A 21,703-nucleotide genomic window follows, 5' to 3' on the forward strand; every position below is an offset into this window, starting at 1 on the left:
GCTGTCACTCAGCAAACCCCGCCGCCCCGCCCACCGCGGGGGCGCTCGGCGCGCTGATTGGCTGGCGCGGACAAAGCCGGGGGGAGCGGCTGTCAATCACCGCGCGGGGGGGCGTGGCCACGCCCGGAACTCCTCCCTCCGCTCCGCGTTTCCCGCCGGAGCACCGGAAGGGAACCATTTCTTTGCCGCACCGCGCGGGCGGCAGGCCGGAAGTGGCGCGGCCGCCATGGCGGCGCCCGGGCCTAGCCCGGCGGCGAATCCTCCCACGGTGCTGATGGCGGCCCGGGCCGAGCTGGCCGCGCCCTGCCGCCTCCTGCCCGCCGCCGGCGCCGCGCTCCGCCTGCAGCTCAGCGTGGAACCCGCGGGAGACGGGCGGCGGCGCTTCCGGCTGGGGCTGAGGCTGCCGGAGGGGGGAGGAGCGGTGAGGGGGAGGGGAGGGTGGGGGAGGGGGGGGGGAGGGGAGGGTGGGGGAGGGGAGGGGATTCCCTCTGTGGGGGGCTGGGAGGGAATTGTGGGGAATTCGGGGTGACTAGGAACCCCCAAAGAGTGACCTAAGGTGTCCCAAAAGTGTCCCAAGGGGGACCAGGAGTGGTCAGTGGCACCCCAAAGGTGACCTAAGGTGTCCCCAGGGTGACCAGGACACCCCAAAAGTGACCAGGAGTGGTCAGTGGCACCTAAAAGGTGACCAGGACACCCCAAGAGTGACCCAAAGGTGACCAGGAACCCCCAAGGGTGATCCAGGAGTGGTCAGTGGCACCCAAAAGGTGACCAGGGCATCCCAAAAGTGACCCAAAGGTGACCAGGACACCCCAAGGGTGACCAGGAGTGGTCAGTGGCACCCGAAGGGTGACCAGGGCACCCCAAAGGTGACCAAAAGTGTCCCTAAGGTGTCCCAAGGGTGACCAGGGTACCCCAAGGGTGACCCAAGAGAGGTCAGTGGCACCCAAAAGGTGACCAGAGCACCCCAAGGAGTGACCCAAAGGTGTCCCAAGGGTGACCAGGACACCCCGAAGGTGACCAGGGCACCCCAAAGATGTCCCAAAGGTGATCCTAGAGTGGTCAGTGGCACCTAAAAGGTGACCAGAGCACCCCAAAGGTGTCCCAGGGGTGATCCAGGACACCCCAAGGGTGACCAGGCGTGGTCAGGGGCACCCCAAAGGTGACCCAAAGGTGTCCCCAGGGTGACCAGGACACCCCAAAAGTGACCAGGACACCCCAAAGGTGTCCCAAGGGTGACCAGGATACCCCAAGGGTGACCAGGAGTGGTCAGTGGCACCCAAAGGGTGACCAGGACACCCCAAAGGTGACCAGGGCACCCTGAAGAGTGACCAAAAGTGTCCATAAGGTGTCCCAAGGGTGACCAGGGTACCCAAAGGGTGACCCAAGAGAGGTCAGTGGTACCTAAAGGGTGACCAGAGCACCCCAAAAGTGACCCAAAGGTGACCAGGGTGATTCAAGGGTGATCCCAGAGTGGTCAGTGGCACCCAAAGGTGACCAGGGCACCCTGAGGATGGTCTGAGAGCACCCTGAAGGTGACCCAAGGGTGACCAGGACACCCCAAAAGTGACCAGGGCACCCCAAAGATGTCCCAAAGGTGATCCTAGAGAGGTCAGTGGCACCTAAAAGGTGACCAGAGCACCCCAAAGGTGTCCCAAGGGTGACCAGGGTGATTCAAGGGTGATCCCAGAGTGGTCAGTGGCACCCAAATGGTGACCAGGACACCCAAAAAGTGACCAAAAGTGTCCCTAAGGTGTCCCAAGGGTGACCAGGAACCCCCAAGGGTGACCAGGGTGGTCCCAGAGTGGTCAGTGGCACCCAAAGGGTGACCAGGGCACCCCAAAAGTGACCAGGGCACCCCAAATGTGTCCCAAGGGTGACCAGGCCCTCCTAGTCAGTGGGTGGGGGGTGTGACCTGAGCCCAAGGTGACCCTGTGGTGACCCATAGTGACCCTGAGGTGACCCCAAGGTGACCCATAGTGACCCTGAGGTGACCCTTGGTGACCCATAGTGACCCTGAGGTGACCCTGAGGTGACCCATAGTGACCCCATGGTGACCCCAAGGTGACCTCAAGGTGACCCTGCTGTCCCCCTGGCAGCCTGGTGACCCCATGGTGACCTCATGGTGACCTCAAGGTGACCCCATGGTGACCCTGAGGTGACCCACAGTGACCCATGGTGACCCCAAGGTGACCCCATGGTGACCCAGAGGTGACCCCGAGGTGACCCATGGTGACCCATAGTGACCCTAAGGTGACCCATAGTGACCCTGAGGTGACCCATAGTGACCCAAAGTGACCCTGTGGTGACCCCGAGGTGACCCATAATGACCCCGAGGTGACCCCTTGGTGACCCTGCTGTCCCCTGTCCCCCCGACAGCCGCTGGCCGAGTTTGACCTGCGGGAAATCTCCTACCGAGTGCTCAGTGCCACCAGCCACCAGCTGGAGCTGCCACCAACAGGGACATCGGGGACAGCAGCAGGGACAGCGGGGACAGCAGGGACATCAGCAGGGACATGGGACACAGCGGGGACATCGGGGACACTGGGGACAGCGGTGGCGCTGAGGTTCCCCGAGGAGCGCGAGGCTCAGCAGTGGTGGACAGTGCTGAGCAGCTCCCTCAGGGAGGCACGGAGAGGTGACACGGGGACAGTGTGGGGACAGCGTGGGGACAGGGGTGGGGAGAGGGATGGGGACAGGGGTGGGGACAGAGGGTGGGGACAGGGATGGGGATAGGATTGGAGATATGGGGACAGGGATGGGGACAGAGATGGGGACATGGGGACAGCGTGGGGACATGGGTGGGGACAGGGTGGGGACAGGGATGGGGACAGGGGTGGGGACAGGGATGGGGATAGGGTTGGAGATATGGGGACAGGGATGGGGACATGGGGATATGAGGACAAGGCTGGGGACAGGGATGGGGTCAGGGCTGGGGACATGGGGACAGGAATGGGACAGGATGGGACAGGATGGGGACAGGGTGGGGACAGGGATGGTGACATGGGAACAGGGCTGGAGACATGGAGACAGGCTGGAGACATGGGGACATTGATGGGGACACGGGGACAGAGTTGGGGACATGGGGACATGGATAGTGACATGGGGACAGGATGGGGACAGGGATGGGGACATGGGGACATGAGAACAAGGATGGGGACATGGGTGGGGACAGGCCTGGGGGTCATGGGGACATGGGGACATGGATGGGGACATCCTGGGGACATGGGGACAGGATGGGGACATGGCTGGGGACATGGGGACAGGGGTGGGACAGCATGGGGGCAGGATGGGACAGGGGTGGGGACAGGGATGGGGACATGGAGGCAGGATGGGGACATGGGGACATTGATGGGGACACAGGGACAGAGCTGGGGACATGGGGACATGGATGGGGACATCCTGGGGACATGGGGACAGGGATGGGGACAGGGATGAAGACAAGGCTGGGGATGTGGGGACAGGGCTGGGGACATGGATGGGGACATGGGGACACGGGATGGGGACAGGGATGGGGACATGGGGACAGAGCTGGGGACATCCTGGGGACACGGGGACATGGGGACATGGATAGGGTCATGGGGACAGGGATGGGGACATCCTGGGGACATGGGGACAGCGGGTGACACTGAGGACAGCAGGGGACACTGGGGACAGGAGGGGACAGTGGGGACAGAAGGGGATAGTGGGGACAGGAGGTGACACTGAGGACAGTGGGGGACACTGGGGACATAGCTGGTGACACTGGGGCCAGCGGGTGACACTGCCATCCCTCCCGCAGCCGCCGAGGGTGACGCGGGGACATGGCGGGTGACAGCGGCGGGGACAGCAGCGCCACCCGCAGGTGACACGGAGCAGGACGCGGAGGAGGCGCAGGTGCTGCAGCTGGCGCAGAGAGGTGGGCTGGGAGCGCGGGAATTCGGGAATTTTGGGAATTTTGGGAATTTCGGGAATTTTGGGGAATTTTGGGGAATTCTGGGAATTATTCTGGGAATTATTCTGGGAATTATTCTGGGAATTTGGGAATTAATTTGGGAATTTGGGGAATTTTGGGGAATTTTGGGAATTTTTGGGAATTCTGGGAATTTTGGGGATTCTGGGGAATTTGGGAATTTCGGGAATTTTGGGGAATTTTGGGGAATTTTGGGGAATTTCGGGAATTCTGGGAATTATTCTGGGAATTATTCTGGGAATTTGGGAATTAATTTGGGAATTTGGGGAATTTTGGGGAATTCGGGAATTCAGGAATTTTTGGGAATTCTGGGAATTATTCTGGGAATTATTCTGGGAATTTGGGAATTAATTTGGGAATTTGGGGAATTTGGGAATTTTGGGGATTTGGGGATTCGGGAATTTGGGAATTTTGGGAATTCTGGGAATTTTGGGGATTCTGGGGAATTTGGGAATTTGGGAATTATTCTGGGAATTTGGGAATTTTGGGAATTTCGGGAATTCTGGGGATTTGGGAATTTGGGGAATTTCGGGAATTTGGGGAATTTCGGGAATTTTGGGAATGCTGGGAAAGGCCTCGGAGTCACACCAAAGCCACCCCGCTGTGTCCCCGTGTCCCCAGTGTCCCCATTCCTGCTCCAGGGGGTCTCTGAATGCCACCCTAGTGGTGTCCCCATTGTCCCCAGTGTCCCCATTGTCCCCATTCCCACCCCAGGGTGTCTCTGAATGCCACCTCATGATGTCCCCATGTCCCCAGTGTCCCCATTCCTGCTCCAGGGTGTCTCTGAATGCCACCCCTCAGTGTCCCCACGGTGTCCCCATGGCCCCATTCCCACCCCAGGGAAGCTCTGAATGCCACCCCACGGTGTCCCCACAGTGTCCCCATGTCCCCATTGTCCCCATTCCTGCCCTGGTGGGTCTCTGAAAGTCACCCCATGATGTCCCCCCGGTGTCCCCGTGTCCCCGTTCCCACCCTGGGGTGTCTCTGAGTGCCACCCCTGCGGTGTCCCTGCGGTGTCCCCATGTCCCCATTCCCGTCCTGGAGGCTCTGAATGCCACCCCGGTGGTGTCCCCATGTCCCCATTCCTGCCCCGGGATGTCTCTTGAGTGCCACTCCATGATGTCCCCATATTCCCAGTGTCCCCAGTCCCACCCTGGGGTGTCCTGAGTGCCACCCCACGGTGTCCCCATGGTGTCCCCACATCCCCAATCCTGTTTGGGGGTCTCTGAGTGCCATGCTGCAGTGTCCCCATGTCCCATTTCCACCCTGGGGAGGCTCTGAATGCCACCCTTGCAGTGTCCCCATGTCCCCATGTCCCCAATCCTACCCCGGGGTGTCTCTGAGTGCCATCCTGCAGTGTCCCCATGTCCCCATTCCCACCCCGGGGTGTCTCTGAGTGCCCCCCCACGGTGTCCCCATGTCCCCAGTGTCCCCATTCCTGCCCTGGTGGGTCTCTGAATGTCACCCCTGCAGTGTCCCCATGTTCCCATTGTCCCCATTCCCACCCCGGGGTGTCTCTGAATGCCACCCCATGATGTCCCCATGTCCCCATTGTCCCCATTCCTGCCCTGGTGGGTCTCTGAATGTCACCCCACGATGTCCCCCTGCTGTCCCCATTGACCCCATTGTTCCCATGTCCCCATTGTCCCCATTCCCACCCCGGGGTGTCTCTAAATGCCACCCCATGATGTCCCCATGTCCCCAGTGTCCCCCATTCCTGCCCCAGGGTGTCTCTGAATGCCACCTTCGTGGTGTCCCCATATCCCCAGTGTCCCCAGTCCTACCCCAGGATGTCTCTGAGTGCCACCCTTGCAGTGTCCCCATGTCCCCATTCCCACCCCGGGGTGTCTCTGATGTCCCCACGGTGTCCCCATGTCCCCAGAGGAGCTGGCGCTGCGGCTGGCGGAGGCCATCGCGTTTGGGGACGAGGCGGTGGCAGCGCAGAGCGCGGTGGCTTTGGCTCGGCAGCACGTGGAGCTGAGCGTCAGCCTGAGGGACAGCGGGGAGCCTGGCCAGGAGATCAGGTGAGACACGGGCCTTCCTCACCATCCTCATCCTCATCATCATCGTCATCGTCATGCTCTACCTCCTCATCATCCTCATCCTCATCGTCATCGTCATCCCCATCTTCATCCTCATCATCATCATCCTCTGCACCATCCTCTGCCTCCTTATCATCATCATCCTCATCCCCATCTTCATCCTCATCATCCTCCTCATCCTCTGCCTCTGCCTTCCTCTGCATCATCCTCATCCTCATCTTCTCCCTCTTCCCCATCTTCATCCTCATCCTCGTCATCCTCTGCCTTCCTGTGCATCATCCTCTACCTTCTCATCATCATCATCTTCATCCTCCTTCTGTTCATCATTCTCACCTTCATCCCCATCCTCATCCTCATCCTCATTCTCTATTTCCTCATCATCCTCGTCCTCATCATCCTCATCATCTTCATCCTCGTCATCCTCATCCTCACCCTCATCCCCATCTTCATCCTCATCATTCTCATCTCCTGCATCATCCTCTGCCTCTGCCTTCCTCTGCCTCTTCATCCTCTACCTCCTTATCATCATCATCCTCATTCTCATCATCCTCACCCTCATCCCCATCTTCATCCTCATCATCCTCTGCCTGTGCCTTCCTCTGCATCATACTCTACTTCCTCATCATCATCTTCATCCTCCTCGTGCTCATCATCATCCTCACCCTCATCCCCATCTTCATCCTCATCATCCTCGTCCCCTGCATCATCCTCATCCTCTGCTTCATCCTCTGCCTCTGCCTTCTTCTGCCTCATCATCCTCTACCTCCTTATCATCCTCATCCTCATCATCCTCATCCTCATCCCCATCTTCATCCCCACGTTCATCCTCATCATCCTCATCCTCTGCCTTCCTGTCCTTTTCATCCTCATCCTCATCCTCATCCTCATCCTCATCCTCATCCTCTGCCTTTCTCATCCTCTGCCTTCTCATCCTCATTATTGTCATCCTCATCCTTTGCCTTCCTCTCATTCTCATCCTCTGCTTCATCATCCTCATCTTCATCTTTATCCTCATCTTCATCCTCTTCTCTGCTTTCTTCTTTCTCTGCCTTCCTCATTCTCTGATTTCCTCATCCTCATCCTCACGTTCTGCTTCCTCATCCTTTGCTTTCTCTGTGGCTGCTATCCCAAATCCCAAATCCCATATCCCATAATTCCCTGTCATTCCCATATCCCATATCCCATATCCCACATCCCATATCCCATTATCCCATATCCCAAACCCCATAATTCCCTGTCATTCCCAGCATCCCATTATCTCATATCCCAAATCCCGTATCCCACAATTCCCTGTTGTTCTCAGCATCCCATATCCCAAATCCCAAATCCCCTATCCCCTATCCCACATCCCAAATCCTGTATCCTACATTCCCCTGTCGTTCCCAGCACACCATATCCCATATTCCATATCCCAAATCCCAAACCCCATAATTCCCTGTTGTTCCCAGCATCCCCTATACCAAATCCTGTATCCCATAATTCCCTGTCATTCCCAAATCCCCTATCCCATATCCCAAATTCTCTATTCCAAATCCCCTATCCCACAATCCCTGTCATTCCCAAATCCCAAATCCCGTATCCCAACTCCCACATCACACAATCCCGTCATTCCCCTATCCCAAATCCCATATCCCAAATCCCCTATCCCACAATCCCTGTTGTTCCTAGCACACCATATCCCGTTATCCCAAATCCCATATCCCACAATCCCCAATCCCAAATCCCCTATCCCTTATCCCAAATCCCATTATCCCAAATCCCCTATTTCAAATCCACATTCCCAAATCCTATCCCACATTCCCTGTCATTGCCAAATCCCATATCCCAAATCCCCTATCCTGTATCCCATATCCCACAATCCCTGTCATTCCCCTATCCCAAATCCCATATCCCACAATCCCTAATCCCAAATCCCATATCCCACAATCCCTGTCGTTCCCAGCATCCCAAATCCCATATCCCCTATCCCAAATCCCATATCCCAAATCCCATATCCCACAATTCCCTGTTGTCCCCAGCCTGCAGGTGGGGGTGGAGGACGCCACCTCCTCGGCCAGCATCGTCCTGCGGGTTCGGCCACACGTCACCATCGCCACGCTCAAGGAGCAGGTACGGGTCACCGGGGTCACCTGGGGTCACTGGTGTCACCTGGGGTCATCCATGGTCACTTGGGGTCATCCATGGTCACCTGGGGTCACCTGGGGTCATCCATGGTCACTTGGGGTCATCCATGGTCACCTGGGGTCACCTGGGGTCATCCATGGTCACTTGGGGTCATCCATGGTCACCTGGGGTCACCTGGAGTCATCCATGGTCATCTGGAGTCACTGGGGTCAGTTATGGTCACCTGGGGTCACTGGGGTCAGTTATGGTCACCTGGGATTTCCCCTGGATTCCCCCAGGATTTCCCCTGGGATTTCCCCTGGGATTTGTTCTGGGATTTCACCTTGGATTTCATGTGGGATTTCATGTGGGATTTCCACTGGGATTTCATTTGGGATTTCTCCTGGGATTTCACTTTGGACTTCATCTGGGATTTCTCCTGGGATTTCAGTTGGTATTTCACCTGGGATTTCATTTGGGATTTCTCCTTGGACTTCATCTGGGATTTTTCCTGGGATTTCATTTGGGATTTCCACTGGGATTTCATTTGGGATTTCTCCTCGGACTTCATCTGGGATTTCTTCTGGGATTTCATTTGGGATTTCACCTTGGACTTCATCTGGGATTTCCCCAGGATTTCCCCTGGATTTCCCCTGGATTTTTCCCCAGGATTTCCCCTGCAATCCCCCCATAATCCCCCCATCTCCGCGTCCCTCAGGTGTTCCGCGAGTACGGTTTCTCGCCGCTGGCGCAGCGCTGGATCATCGGGCAGAGCCTGTGCTCGGACGGGCGCAGCCTGAGCTCCTACGGCGTGCGGCGCGACGGCGACGCGGCCTTCCTGTTCCTGCTGTCGGCGCGGGCGGCGGGGCTGAGCCGCCAGCAGTACCGCCAGCGCCTGGTGCAGGGCGTGCTGCGGGCCACGGGGCTGCAGGGGGCTGCCGATGGAGCCGCGGAGCCTTCCTCCGCCGGGACAGGTGGGCTTCAGCGGTGTTGGCATCGGTGTGCTGAGCTTCATCCTCATTCTCATCCTGATCCTCATCCTCATCCTAATCCTCATCCTCGTCATCTTCATCGGTGTGCTTGGCTTTGTCCTCATCCTCATCCTCATCCTCGTCATTTTCATCAGTGTGCTTGGCTTCATCCTCATCCTGATCCTCATCCTCGTCCTGATCCCAATGCTCATCCTGATCCTCATCCTCGTCATTGTTCTGATCCTCATCTTCATCCTCATCCTCGTCCTGATCCTAATGATCATCCTGATCCTCATCCTGGTCCTCATCCTCATCCTGATCCTCATCCTCATCCTGATCCTAATGCTCATCCTCATCCTCATCCTCATCCTCGTCATCTTCATCAGTGTGCTTGGCTTCGTGCTCATCCTCATCCTCATTTTCATTTTCATCATTGTCCTGATCCTCATCCTCATCCTGATCCTAATGCTCATCCTCATCCTTGTCATCTTCATCGGTGTGCTTGGCTTCGTGCTCATTCTCATCCTCATCCTCATCCTAATGCTCATCCTGATCCTCATCCTCGTCATTTTCATCAGCGTGCTTGGCTTTGTGCTCATCCTCATCCTCATCCTCATCCTCATCCTCATCCTGATCTCAATTCTCATCCTGATCCTCATCCTCATCCCAATGCTCATCCTCATCCTCGTCGTCTTCATCGGTGTGCTTGGCTTTGTGCTCATCCTCATCCTCATCCTCATCCCAATGCTCATCCTGATCCTCATCCTCGTCCTCATCCTGATCCTCATCCTCATCCTCGTCGTTTTCATCGGCGTGCTTGGCTTTGTGCTCATCCTCATTCTCATTTTCATTTTCATCATCATCCTCATCCTCATTCTGATTCTCATCCTCGTCATTGTCCTGATCCTCATCTTTATCATCATCCTCATCTTCATCCTCATCCTCATCCCAATGCTCATCCTGATCTTCATCTTCATCATCATCCTCATCCTGGTCCTCATCCTCATCCTAGTCCTCATCCTCATCTTCATCATCATCATTGTCCTGATCCTGATCCTCATTTTCATCCTCATCCTCATCTTCATCATCATCCTCATCCTTGCCTTCATCCTCATCCTCATCCTCATCCTCATCCTCATCCTCATCCTCATTCTCATCCTCATCCTCATCATTGTCTTGATGCTGATCCTCATCTTCATCATCATTCTGATTTTCATCATCATCCTCATCATTATGCTCATTGTCATTATCCTCATTCTGATCCTCATCCTGCTTGTCCTTCCTCATCCTCAACTTCATCTTCATCTTCATCCTTGTCTTCATCCTTATCCTCATCTTCATCCTCATCCTGATCCTTATCTTCATCATCATACTCATCATCATCCTCATCTTCATCCTTATCTCCATCCTCATTCTCATTCTCATCCTCCTTCTGCTTCTCCTGCCTCATCCTGATTCTCCTCCTCATCCTGATCCTCATCTTCCTTCTCATCCCGATTCTCATCTTCATCGTCAGCATCCTCATCCTCATCCTGCTCCTCCTGCCTCATCCTCATCTTCATCATCATCCTTATCTTCAACCTCATCCTCATCTTCATCATCCTGATCCTCATTTTCATAATCATCCTTATCGTGGTCTTCATCCTCATCCTGATCCTGATCCTCATTCTCATGCTCATTATCATTTTCATTCTTATCTTCATCATCATCCTTATCTTCATCCTCATCCTTATCCTCATCCTCATTGTCATCCTCATTCTCATCCTGCTCCTCCTGCCTCATCCTCATCCTCATCCTCATCTTCATCCTCATCCTCATCCTTGCCTTCGTTCTCATTCTCATCCGGATCCTCATCCTCATCTTCATCATCATCTTCATCATCATCATCCTTATTCTGGTCTTCATCCTCATCCTCATCTTCATCCTCATTGTCATTCTCATTATCATCCTCACCCTTTCCTTCTGCCTCATTCTCGTCCTGCTCATTCTTCATCATCCTCATCCTGCTACTGTTCCTCCCTCATCCTCATCCTCATCCTCATCTTCATTCTCATCCTCATCCTTGCCTTCATTCTCATTCTCATCTAGATCCTCATCCTCATCCTCATCCTACTCCTCCTGCCTCATCCTCATCCTCCTCGTTCTTCATCATCCTGCTCCTGCTCCTGTTCCTTCTTCATCCCCATCCTCATCCTCATCCTCATCCTCATCCTCATCCTCATTCTCATCTTCATTCTCATTCCCATCCCCATCCTGCTCATCCTGCCTTATCTTCATCCTCATCCTCATCCTCATCCTCATCCTCATCCTCATCCTCATCCTCATCCTCATCCTGCTCCTTCCTCCCCATCCTGCTCCTTCCTTCCCCTTTTTCCTTCCCGTTTCCCTGCCCATTTCCGTGTCCATGGCTCTGATCCCACGGTGTCCGGCTGTGTCCCCAGGCCGTGTCACAGAGCCTCCGGAGCGGATGGACATTGGGGACATCCGGGATCACCTGGACTCGCTGCACCTCTGGGACAGCGCTGGGGCCACGCCCACCGCCCCCGAGCCACGCCCAGCCTCACCTGAGCAGGTACTGAGCCTGATCCCAATCCCAATCCCTGATCTCAGTATTCCAGAGGGGCTCTGCCCTTGAGCCACGCCCAGCCTCACCTGAGCAGGTACTGAGCCTGATCCCAATCCCTGATCCCAACCCCAATCCCTGATCCCAATATTCCAGTAGTGATCCTGATCCCAATCCCTGATCCTGATCCTAATCCCAATCCCTGATCCCAATATTCCAGAGGGGCTCTGCCCCTAAGCCACACCCAGCCTCACCTGAGCAGGTACTGGTCCTGATCCCAATCCCTGATCCTAATACCTGATCCCAATCCCAATCCCTGATCCCTGCCCATTCCCAGTGTTCTAGAGGGGCTCTGCCCTGATCCCCATTCCCATGAATTCCCATTCCCAGGCGGGCTGGCTGTGCCCCTGCCCCATTCCCTGCCCCATTCCCTGCCCCATTCCTGGATCCATTCCCATTCTCATTCCTGTTCCCATTCCCATTATTCCCATTCCCATCATTCCCATTATTCCCATCAATCTCATTATTCCCCTTATTGCCATCAATCCCATTATTCCCACTGCCTTCCCCATTTCCATTATTCCCATTCTTATTCCCGTTCCCATCCCATTCCATTCCCATCATTCCTGTTATTCCCATTATCTCCATTAGCTCTATCATTCCCATCATTCCTATCATCCCCATTATTGCCATTATTCCCATCATTCTCATTATCCCCATTAACTATCCCCATTAACTATTCCCATTAATTAATTATCTGGTTAATTCCCCTGGCTGGGCTGGCTGTGCCCCCGCTGCACGTTCCTGAACAAGCCCACCCGGCCGGGCTGTGAGATGTGCAGCTCCCCCAGACCCCATTAACTATCCCCATTAATTAATTATCCCCATTAATTAATTAATTATCCCATTAATTAATTTCCCCAGCTGGGCTGGCCGTGCCCCCACTGCACGTTCCTGAACAAGCCCACCCGGCCGGGCTGTGAGATGTGCAGCTCCCCCAGACCCCATTAATTAATTATCTCATTAATTAGTTAATTATCTCATTAATTCCCCAGCTGGGCTGGCCGTGCCCCCGCTGCACGTTCCTGAACAAGCCCACCCGGCCGGGCTGTGAGATGTGCAGCTCCCCCAGACCCGAGGGCTATAGGGTCCCCGGGGGACATCGGCCCGACCCCGCAGAGCAGCAGCGGCTGCAGAGGGAGCAGGACGCCATCCGCCAGTGCCAGCAGGTACGGGGTTAATGGGATATGGGATCAATGGGATCTGCCAGCACCAGCAGGTACGGGGTTAATGGGATTGGGGATCAATGGGATCAGTGGGATTGGGGATCAATGGGATCCACCAGTGCCAGCAGGTATGGGGTTAATGGGATTGGGGATCAATGGGATCAGTGGGATTGGGGATCAATGGGATCCGCCAGTGCCAGCAGGTATGGGGTTAATGGGATTGGGGTTAATGGGATTGGGATTAATGGGATCTGCCAGCACCAGCAGGTACGGGGTTAATGGGATTGGGGGATTTGGGATCAATGGGATCAATGAGATCAGTGAGATCTGGGATCTGCCAGTGCCAGCAGGTATGGGGTTAATGGGATTGGGGATCATGGGATCAATGGGATCAGTGAGATCAGTGAGATCAGTGAGATCTGGGATCCGCCAGTGCCAGGAGGTACAGGGTTAATGGGATTGGGGTTAATGGGATTGGGGATCAATGGGATCTGCCAGCACCAGCAGGTATGGGGTTAATGGGATTGGGGATCAATGGGATCAGTGGGATTGGGGATCAATGAGATCAGTGAGATCTGGGATCTGCCAGTGCCAGCAGGTACGGGGTTAATGGGATTGGGGATCAATGGGATCCGCCAGTGCCAGCAGGTACAGGGTTAATGGGATTGGGGTTCATGGGATCAATGGGATCAGTGAGATCTGGGATCCGCCAGTGCCAGCAGGTACGGGGTTAATGGGATTGGGGTTAATGGAATTGGGGATTAATGGGATTGGGGATCAATGGGATTTGGGATCAGTGAGATCAGCGATCTGCCAGTGCCAGCAGGTACAGGGTTAATGGGATTGGGGGATTTGGGATCTGTGGGATTGGGGATCAATAGGATCCACCATTGCCAGCAGGTATGGGGTTAATGGATTGGAGTTAATGGGATATGGGATCAATGGGATCTGCCAGTGCCAGCAGGTACAGGGTTAATGGGATCAATGGGATTGGGATTGATGGGATTGGGGATCCACCAGTGCCAGCAGGTACGGATGGGGTTAATGGGGTTGGGGGATTTGGGATCTATGGGATTGGGGATCAATGGGATCAGTGAGATCTGGGATCCACCAGTGCCAGCAGGTACAGCGTTAATGGGATATGGGATCAATGGGATCAGTGAGATCAGTGATCCGCCAGTGCCAGCAGGTACGGGGTTAATGGGATATGGGATCAATGGGATCTGCCAGTGCCAGCAGGTTTGGGGTTAATAGGGTATGGGATCAGTGGGATCAATGGGATCAGTGAGATCAGGGATCTGCCAGTGCCAGCAGGTATGGGGTTAGTGGGATTGGGGATCAATGGGATCTGCCAGTGCCAGCAGGTTTGGGGTTAATGGGATCTGTGGGATTTGGGATCAGTGGGATTGGGGATCAATGGGATCAGTGGGATCAATGGGATCAGTGAGATCAGGGATCTGCCAGTGCCAGCAGGTATGGGGTTAATAGGGTATGGGATCAATGGGATCAGTGAGATTGGGATCAATGGGATCTGCCAGTGGCAGCAGGTTTGGGGTTAATGGGCTCAGTGGGACTGGGGGGCACTGACAGGGGGTCTCCCCCCCACCTGGATCCTGGGGCTTCAGGGGTTTCCCATTTCCCATTTCCCATTTCCCCTTCCCAATCCCTTTCCTCTTTCCCCTTTTCCTTTTTTTCCTTCCTTTTCCTTTTCCACATCTTCTTCTTTCCGTTTCTCCTGTTTTTTCCATTTTTCCTATTCTCCTGTAAGCACTGGAGGCAGAGCAGCAGCAGAACTCCTATTTTTAACCCAATTTCCCCATTTTTCCCCCATTTTTCCCCATTTCCAGGCCCTGGAAGCCAAAAGGCAGCAGAACTTCCAGCAGCTGTTTCCATTTCCCCATTTTTAACCCATTTTCCCCATTTTTTCCCCATTTTCTCCCATTTTTCCCCATTTCCAGGCCCTGGAGGCAGAAAGGCAGCAGAACTTCCAGCAGCTGCTGCGGGTCGAGGAGGCAGAGCTGCAGCAGAACTCCCATTTTTAACCCATTTTTTAACCATTTTTAACCCAATTTCCCCATTTTTAACCAATTTCCCCGTTTTTAACCCATTTTTCCCAGGCCCTGGAGGCAGAGAGGCAGCAGAACTTCCAGCAGCTACTGCGGGCCGAGGAGGCAGAGCTGCAGCAGAACTCCCATTTTCCCCATTTTTAACCCATTTTTTAACCCCTTTTTCACCATTTTTCACCCATTTTTCCCCATTTTTAACCATTTTCCCCATTTTTAACCAATTCCCCTATTTCCAGGCCCTGGAAGCAGAAAGGCAGCAGAACTTCCAGCAGCTGCTGCGGGCAGAGGAGGCAGAGCTGGTGCCAAACTCCCATTTTTAACCCATTTTAACCCATTTTTTAACCATTTTTCACCCATTTTTCCCCATTTTTAACCATTTTTCCCCATTTTCTCCCATTTTTCCCCATTCCCAGGCCCTGGAGGCAGAGAGGCAGCAGAACTTCCAGCAGCTGCTGCGGGTCGAGGAGGCAGAGCTGCAGCAGAACTCCCATTTTTAACCCATTTTTAACCCATTTTTTAACCCATTTTCCCCCATTTTTAACCCAATTTCCCCATTTTTAACCAATTTCCCCATTTTTCCCCATTTCCAGGCCCTGGAAGCAGAGAGGCAGCAGAACTTCCAGCAGCTGCTGCGGGCTGAGGAGGCAGAGCTGGTGCCAAACCCCGAGCCGCTGGAGTGCAGGATTTGCCTGCAGGAGATCCCGGCGGGGCTGGGCGTGCTGCTCAGGGACTGCCTGCACAGCTTCTGCCGGTACTGGGAGCACTGGGAGCACTGGGACAGCCCTGGGGACACCTGGGACACCCCTGGGGACACCTGGGGACCCACAGGACATTTCCTGGGGACACCTGGGACACCCCTGGGGACACCTGGGACAGCCCTGGGGACACCTGGGACATCCCTGGAGACACCTGGGACACCCCTGGGGACACCTGGGACACCCCTGGGGACACCTGGGACACTCCTGGGGACACCTGGGACACCCCTGGGGACACCTGGGACACTCCTGGGGACACCTGGGACACCCCTGGGGACACCTGGGACACCGCTGGGGACACCTGGGACAGCCCTGGGACACTCCACTCCCAGCATCATTGGGGTCACCCCTGGAACCCCCTTGTGACACACTTGGGACCCCTGGGATGGCCCTGGGACACCCCTGGGACACCATTGGGGACCCCTGGGACAGCCCTGGGATGGCCCTGTGACACCCTTGGGACACCTCTGGGACCACCGGGACACCCTTGGGGACCCCTGGGGCAGCCCTTGGGATGCCTCTGGGACATTCCTGGGACCCCTGGGGACCCACAGAACACCCCTGGGACATTCCTGGGACCAGTGGGACACTACTGGGACACCCCTGGGGACCCCTGGGACACCCCTGGGACCACTAGGACACCCCTGGGGACCCCTGGGACCACCAGGACACCTCTGGGACACCTCTGGGACCCCTGGGACAGCCCTGGGATGACCCTGTGACACCCTTGGGGACCCACAGGACACCCCTGGGACACCCCTTGGGACCCCTAGGACACACCTGGGACACCCTTAGGACACTCTTGGGACACACCTGGGACCCCTGGGACAACCCCTGGGACACCAGGGACACCCTCAGAACCCCTGGGATGGCCCTAGGAGACCCCTGGGACACCCCTGGGACATCCCTAGGACACACCTGTGACACTCCTGGGGACCCCTGAGACACTCCCAGCATCGTTGGGATCACCCCTGGGACCCCCAGGACACCCTTGGGACCACCGGGACACCCCTGGGATGGCCCTGGGACACCTTTGGGACATCCCTGGGACCACTGGGACACCCCTGGGATGGCCCTGGGACATCCAGGACACCCCTGTGACACACCTGGGGACCCCTGGGACACCCCCTGGGACCACTGGGACACCCCTGGGACACCAGGGACACTCCTGTGACACTCCTGGTGACCCCTGGGACAATCCCAGGACACCTCCAGCATCACTGGCATCAACCCTGGGACCCCCTTGGGGACCCCTGGGACCCCCTTGGGGACACCTGTGACACCCCTGTGACACCCCTGGGGACCCATAGGACACCCCGTGACACCTCTGGGACCCTCAGGACACCCCTGGGACACCCCTGTGACCCATAGGACACCCCTGTGACACCCTTGGGACCCTCAGGACACCCCAGGACCCTCCCCAATATCAGTGACCACCCCAGGCTCCCCCCATTGTCACCCCCCACCCTTCCCCTGACCCCCCCAGGTGACACAAAGCCCCTGCTGTCCCCAGGGAGTGTCTGCGCCAGGTGATCACCTACAGCGAGGAGCCGGTGGTGGCTTGTCCCTTCCGCGATGTCACCTACGCCTGCGGCAGCCACCTGCAGGAGCGCGAGATCCGCGCCGTAAGTGGGGCTGGGGGGTCCCCGGGGGGTGGCAGTGACCCTGGTGTCACCAGGGTGGGTGACAGTGACCCTGGTGTCACCAGGGTGGGTGACAGTGACCTTGGGGTCACTGTGGGTGGGTGGCAGTGAGCCAGGGTGTCCCCAGGGTGGGTGGCAGTGACACTGGTGTCACCGTGGTTGGGTGGCAGTGACCCTGGGGTCACTGTGGGTGGGTGGCAGTGACCCTGGTGTCACCAGGGTGGGTGGCAGTGACTTGGGTCACCAGGGTGGGTGGCACTGACCCTGGTGTCCCCAGGGTGGGTGGCAGTGACCTAGGTGTCACCGTGGGTGGGTGGCAGTGACCTAGGTGTCACCAGGGGTGGGTGGCAGTGACCCAAAGAGTCCCCAAGGGTGGGTGGCAGTGACTCAGGGGTCACTGTGGGTGGGTGGCAGTGACCTAGGTGTCACCACAGGTGGGTGGCAGTGACTTGGGTCACCAGGGTGGGTGGCAGTGACCCAGGCTGTCCCCTCAATGTCCCCAATGTCACAGCTGCTGTGCCCCGAGGAGCACGCGCAGTTCCTGCAGCGCAGCCTGGCTCTGGCTGTGCGCCGCAGGGGTGACTGTCAGTGACCCAGGGTGTCCCCAGGGTGGCTGTCAGTGATCCAGGCTGTCCCCCATGATGTCCCCAATGTCCCCACTGTCACAGCTGCTGTCCCCCGAGGAGCACGCGCGGTTCCTGCAGCGCAGCCTGGCTCTGGCCGAGCGCCGCAGCCGCAACAGTTTCCACTGCCGCAGCCGGGACTGCCCGGGCTGGTGTTTCTACGAGGACGCTGTCAACGAGTTCCCCTGCCCGGTCTGCGGGGCTCTCAACTGCCTGCTGTGCAAGGTCAGCCCGCGGGGTTTGGGGGTCCCGGGGTGGTTTTGGGGGTCCCGGGGAGGGTTTGGAAGGGTCGGGGGTGGTTTGGGAGTCCCGGGGGGTTTGGGGTCTCGGGGTGGTTTGGGGGGTCCCGGGGTGGTTTGGGGGTCAGGGGGTGTTTTGGGGGTCCGGGTGGTTTTGGGGTCCCGGGGTGTTTTGGGGTCCCGGGTGTTTTGGGGTTCCCGGGGGTGTTTGGGGGTCCGGGAGGGTTTGGGGGTCCGGGGGTGTTTTGGGGGTCCCTGGGTGTTTTGGGGTTCCGGGGTGTTTGGGGTCGGGGAGGGTTTTGGGGTCGGGGTTTTGGGGTCCGGGGGGGTGTTTTGGGGGTCGGGGTGTTTTGGGGGTTCCCGGGGGGTGTTTTGGGGGTCCCGGGGAGGGTTTTGGGGGTCCCGGGGTTTTGGGGGTCCCGGGGAGGGTTTTGGGGGTCCCGGGGGGTTGTTTTGGGGGGTCCCGGGGGTCGCAGCGCTGACCACTCGCCCCCCCCAGGCCATCCACGAGGGTCAGAACTGCCGGCAGTACCAGGACGAGCTGCAGCTCAGGGCGATCAACGACGCGGCGGCACGGCAGACCAGGGACATGCTGCAGGTCTGGGGGGCTCCGGGGGGATTCGGGGGGCTCCGGGGGGATTCGGGGGGCTCCGGGGGGGTCTCAGCACCCCTGTGACCCCGCGGTGTCCCCCCAGACCCTGGTGCAGCGCGGGGAGGCCATGCACTGTCCCACGTGTCACATCGTGGTGCAGAAGAAGGATGGCTGCGATTGGATTCGCTGCACTGTGTGCCAGACCGAGATCTGCTGGGTCACCAAGGGACCCCGCTGGGGACCGGGGGTGAGACCGGGGGACATTTGAGGGGACATTTGGGGTGTTCTGGGGGTCCCAGGGGGTTTGGGGTGAGCAGGGATCCAGGGGGATCTGGGGGGATTCAGGGGGATTCGCTGCACTGTGTGCCAGACTGAGATCTGCTGGGTCACCAAGGGACCCCGATGGGGACCGGGGGTGAGACTTGGGGACATCAGGGGGACATCAGGGGGGTCTGGGGGTCCCAAGAGGGTCCCGGGGGTCACAGGGTGACAGGGTTCCAGGGGAGTCACTGCACTGTGTGCCAGACTGAGATCTGCTGGGTCACCAAGGGACCCCGCTGGGGACCGGGGGTGAGACTTGGGGACATCAGGGGGACATGTGGGGGGGTCTGAGGGTCCCAAGAGGGTCCCGGGGGTCACAGGGTGACAGGGGAGTCACTGCACTGTGTGCCACACCAAGATCTGCTGGGTTACCAAGCGTCCCCAGTGGGAACTGGGGGGTCCCGGGGGGTCCCAAGGTCACCAAGGGGCCGTGCTGGGGGGTTTTGGGGGTCCCAGGGTCACCAAGAGGCTGCTTGGGGGCTCAGGGGGGTTTCAGGGTCAGGGGGAGTCCTGGGGGGTCCTGGGGTGAGCTCTGGGGGGCCTGAGGGACCCCAGGGTGACCAAAAAGATGGCCTGGGGGCTCAGGGGTGTCCCAGGAGAAGCTGGGGTCACCAAAGGGATGGGTTGGGGGTCCCAGGGGGTCAGCAAGGAGGGGCAGAGGGAGCCGAGGGTCAGCGAGGGGACACTGAGTGACCCTAGGGTGGCTCTGATCTGACCCCTGACCCCTGCAGGGACACAGGGTGACCTCAGGGTGGCTCCCACTGACCCCTGCAGGGACACAGGGTGACCTCAGGGTGGCTCCCACTGACCCCTGCAGGGACACAGAGTGACCCCACTGACCCCTGCAGGGACACAGGGTGACCCCAGGGTGGCTCCCAGTGACCCCTGACCCCTGCAAGGACACAGAGTGACCCCAGTGGCTCTGATCTGACCCCTGACCCCTGCAGGGTGACACAGGGTGACCTCACGGTGGCTCCCACTGACCCCTGCCCTGTCCCCACAGGGTCCTGGGGACACCAGCGGTGGCTGTCGCTGCAACGTCAACGGCCAGAGGTGCCACCCCCGGTGCCAGAACTGCCACTGACCCCCCTGGGGACACCGCTGGGGACACCGCTGGGGACAGCGAGGGAGTGACAGCGCCAGCGCCGCCGGGCTGGGGACGCCTGAGGGCGCCGGGAGGAGCCACGTCCTGAGGGGACAGAGCGGCACGGGGACAGAGCGGCCGGACAGAGGGACAGAGGATGGACAGAGGGACAGAGGAGGGACAGAGGGACAGAGGCGATGGACACTGGGATGGCCTCAGGCCCTGGACAGCTCGGGGGCTCTGCTGGCACTGAGACCCGCGGGGGGCAATAAAGCCACCGAGTGTCACAGCCTGGTGTGAAACCGGCACGGGGACAGCGATGGGGACAGGGATGGGGACAGGAGTGTCACCCTTGGCATGGGGACAGGGATGGGACAGGGATGGGGACACGGGGGTCACCCTTGGCATGGGGACAGCAATGGGACAGCGATAGGACAGTGATGGTGACATGGGGGTCACCCCAGGATGGGGACAGCAATGGGACAGGGATGGGACAGGGATGGTGACATGGGGGTCACCCCCGGATGGGGACATCGATGCAACAGGGATGGGACAGGAGTGTCACCCTCGGCATGGGGACAGTGACAGGGTTCACCCCTCAGGAGGGGACAATGACAGGGGCAGAGGTCACTGCCAGGATGGGTCAAGCTCAGCTGGCCCTGAATGACACCCCAAAACCAGCAGGGGCAGCAGTGGGGACACAGCAGTGACACAGCGTGGCCTGGGGCACAGAGTGACCCACAGAGTGACCCCAGCATGGGCACAGAGTGACCCACAGAGTGACCCCAGCACAGAGTGACCCACAGTGACCCCAGCTTGGGCACAGAGTGACCCACAGAGTGACCCCACTGTGGGCACAGCCTGACCCACAGAGTGACCCACAGAGTGACCCCAGCATGGGCACAGAGTGACCCACAGAGTGACCCAGAGTGACCCCAGCATGGGCACAGAGTGACCCACAGAGTGACCCACAGAGTGACCCACAGTGACCCACAGAGTGACCCACAGAGTGACCCACAGAGTGACCACAGAGTGACCCACAGAGTGACCCATAGAGTGACCCCAGCATGGGCACAGAGTGACCCACAGAGTGACCCACAGTGACCCACAGAGTGACCCACAGAGTGACCCACGGAGTGACCCACAGTGACCCACAGAGTGACCCACAGAGTGACCCCAGCATGGGCACAGCCCCATGTCCAGCCCCACATCCCGAGCACAGCCAGCCCCACACCAAACCCCACACACAGCCACACCCAGGCTGACCCCACACGAGGGACACACCCAGCCCCACATCCAGCCCCACATCCCAACATCACTCAGCCCCACACCCCAACATCACCCAGCCCCACATCTGGCCCCACACCAGGGACACACCCAGCCCCACATCTGGCCCCACACCAGGGACACAGCTAGCCCCACATCTGGCCCCACACATCATCATCCAGCCCCACATCCAGCCCCACACACCAACATCCTCCAGCCCCACATCTGGCCCCACACACTCAGCATCACTCAGCCCCACA

The 21,703-nt window shown here is 58.0% G+C and overlaps 1 protein-coding gene across 2 annotated transcripts; it reads left to right on the top strand.

Annotated features, from left to right (window-relative positions):
* Positions 1-193: 193 nt before the first annotated feature.
* Positions 194-20,466, top strand: LOC146442654 (ranBP-type and C3HC4-type zinc finger-containing protein 1-like). 2 transcript variants are annotated; one of them, XM_085053893.1, is made up of 15 exons: positions 194-421; positions 2,377-2,635; positions 3,779-3,895; positions 5,832-5,973; positions 8,010-8,100; positions 8,813-9,068; positions 11,507-11,637; positions 12,684-12,857; positions 14,813-14,829; positions 15,528-15,671; positions 17,189-17,300; positions 17,987-18,166; positions 18,680-18,778; positions 18,876-19,019; positions 20,097-20,466. In XM_085053893.1, the coding sequence occupies exons 1-15, from the start codon at positions 227-229 to the stop codon at positions 20,175-20,177; spliced, it is 2,142 nt and encodes a 713-aa protein (XP_084910019.1). In that variant the 5' UTR covers positions 194-226; the 3' UTR covers positions 20,178-20,466. The 2 variants fall into 2 exon arrangements, with proteins under 2 accessions (XP_084910019.1, XP_084910018.1); XM_085053892.1 differs by lacking the exon at positions 14,813-14,829 and having other exon boundaries at positions 15,511-15,671.
* The last annotated feature ends 1,237 nt before the right edge of the window (positions 20,467-21,703 follow it).

The sequence above is a fragment of the Lichenostomus cassidix genome, chromosome 2 (assembly GCF_008360975.1).
Source record: "Lichenostomus cassidix isolate B80296 chromosome 2, HeHo_3.0, whole genome shotgun sequence".
Taxonomy (NCBI): domain Eukaryota; kingdom Metazoa; phylum Chordata; class Aves; order Passeriformes; family Meliphagidae; genus Lichenostomus; species Lichenostomus cassidix.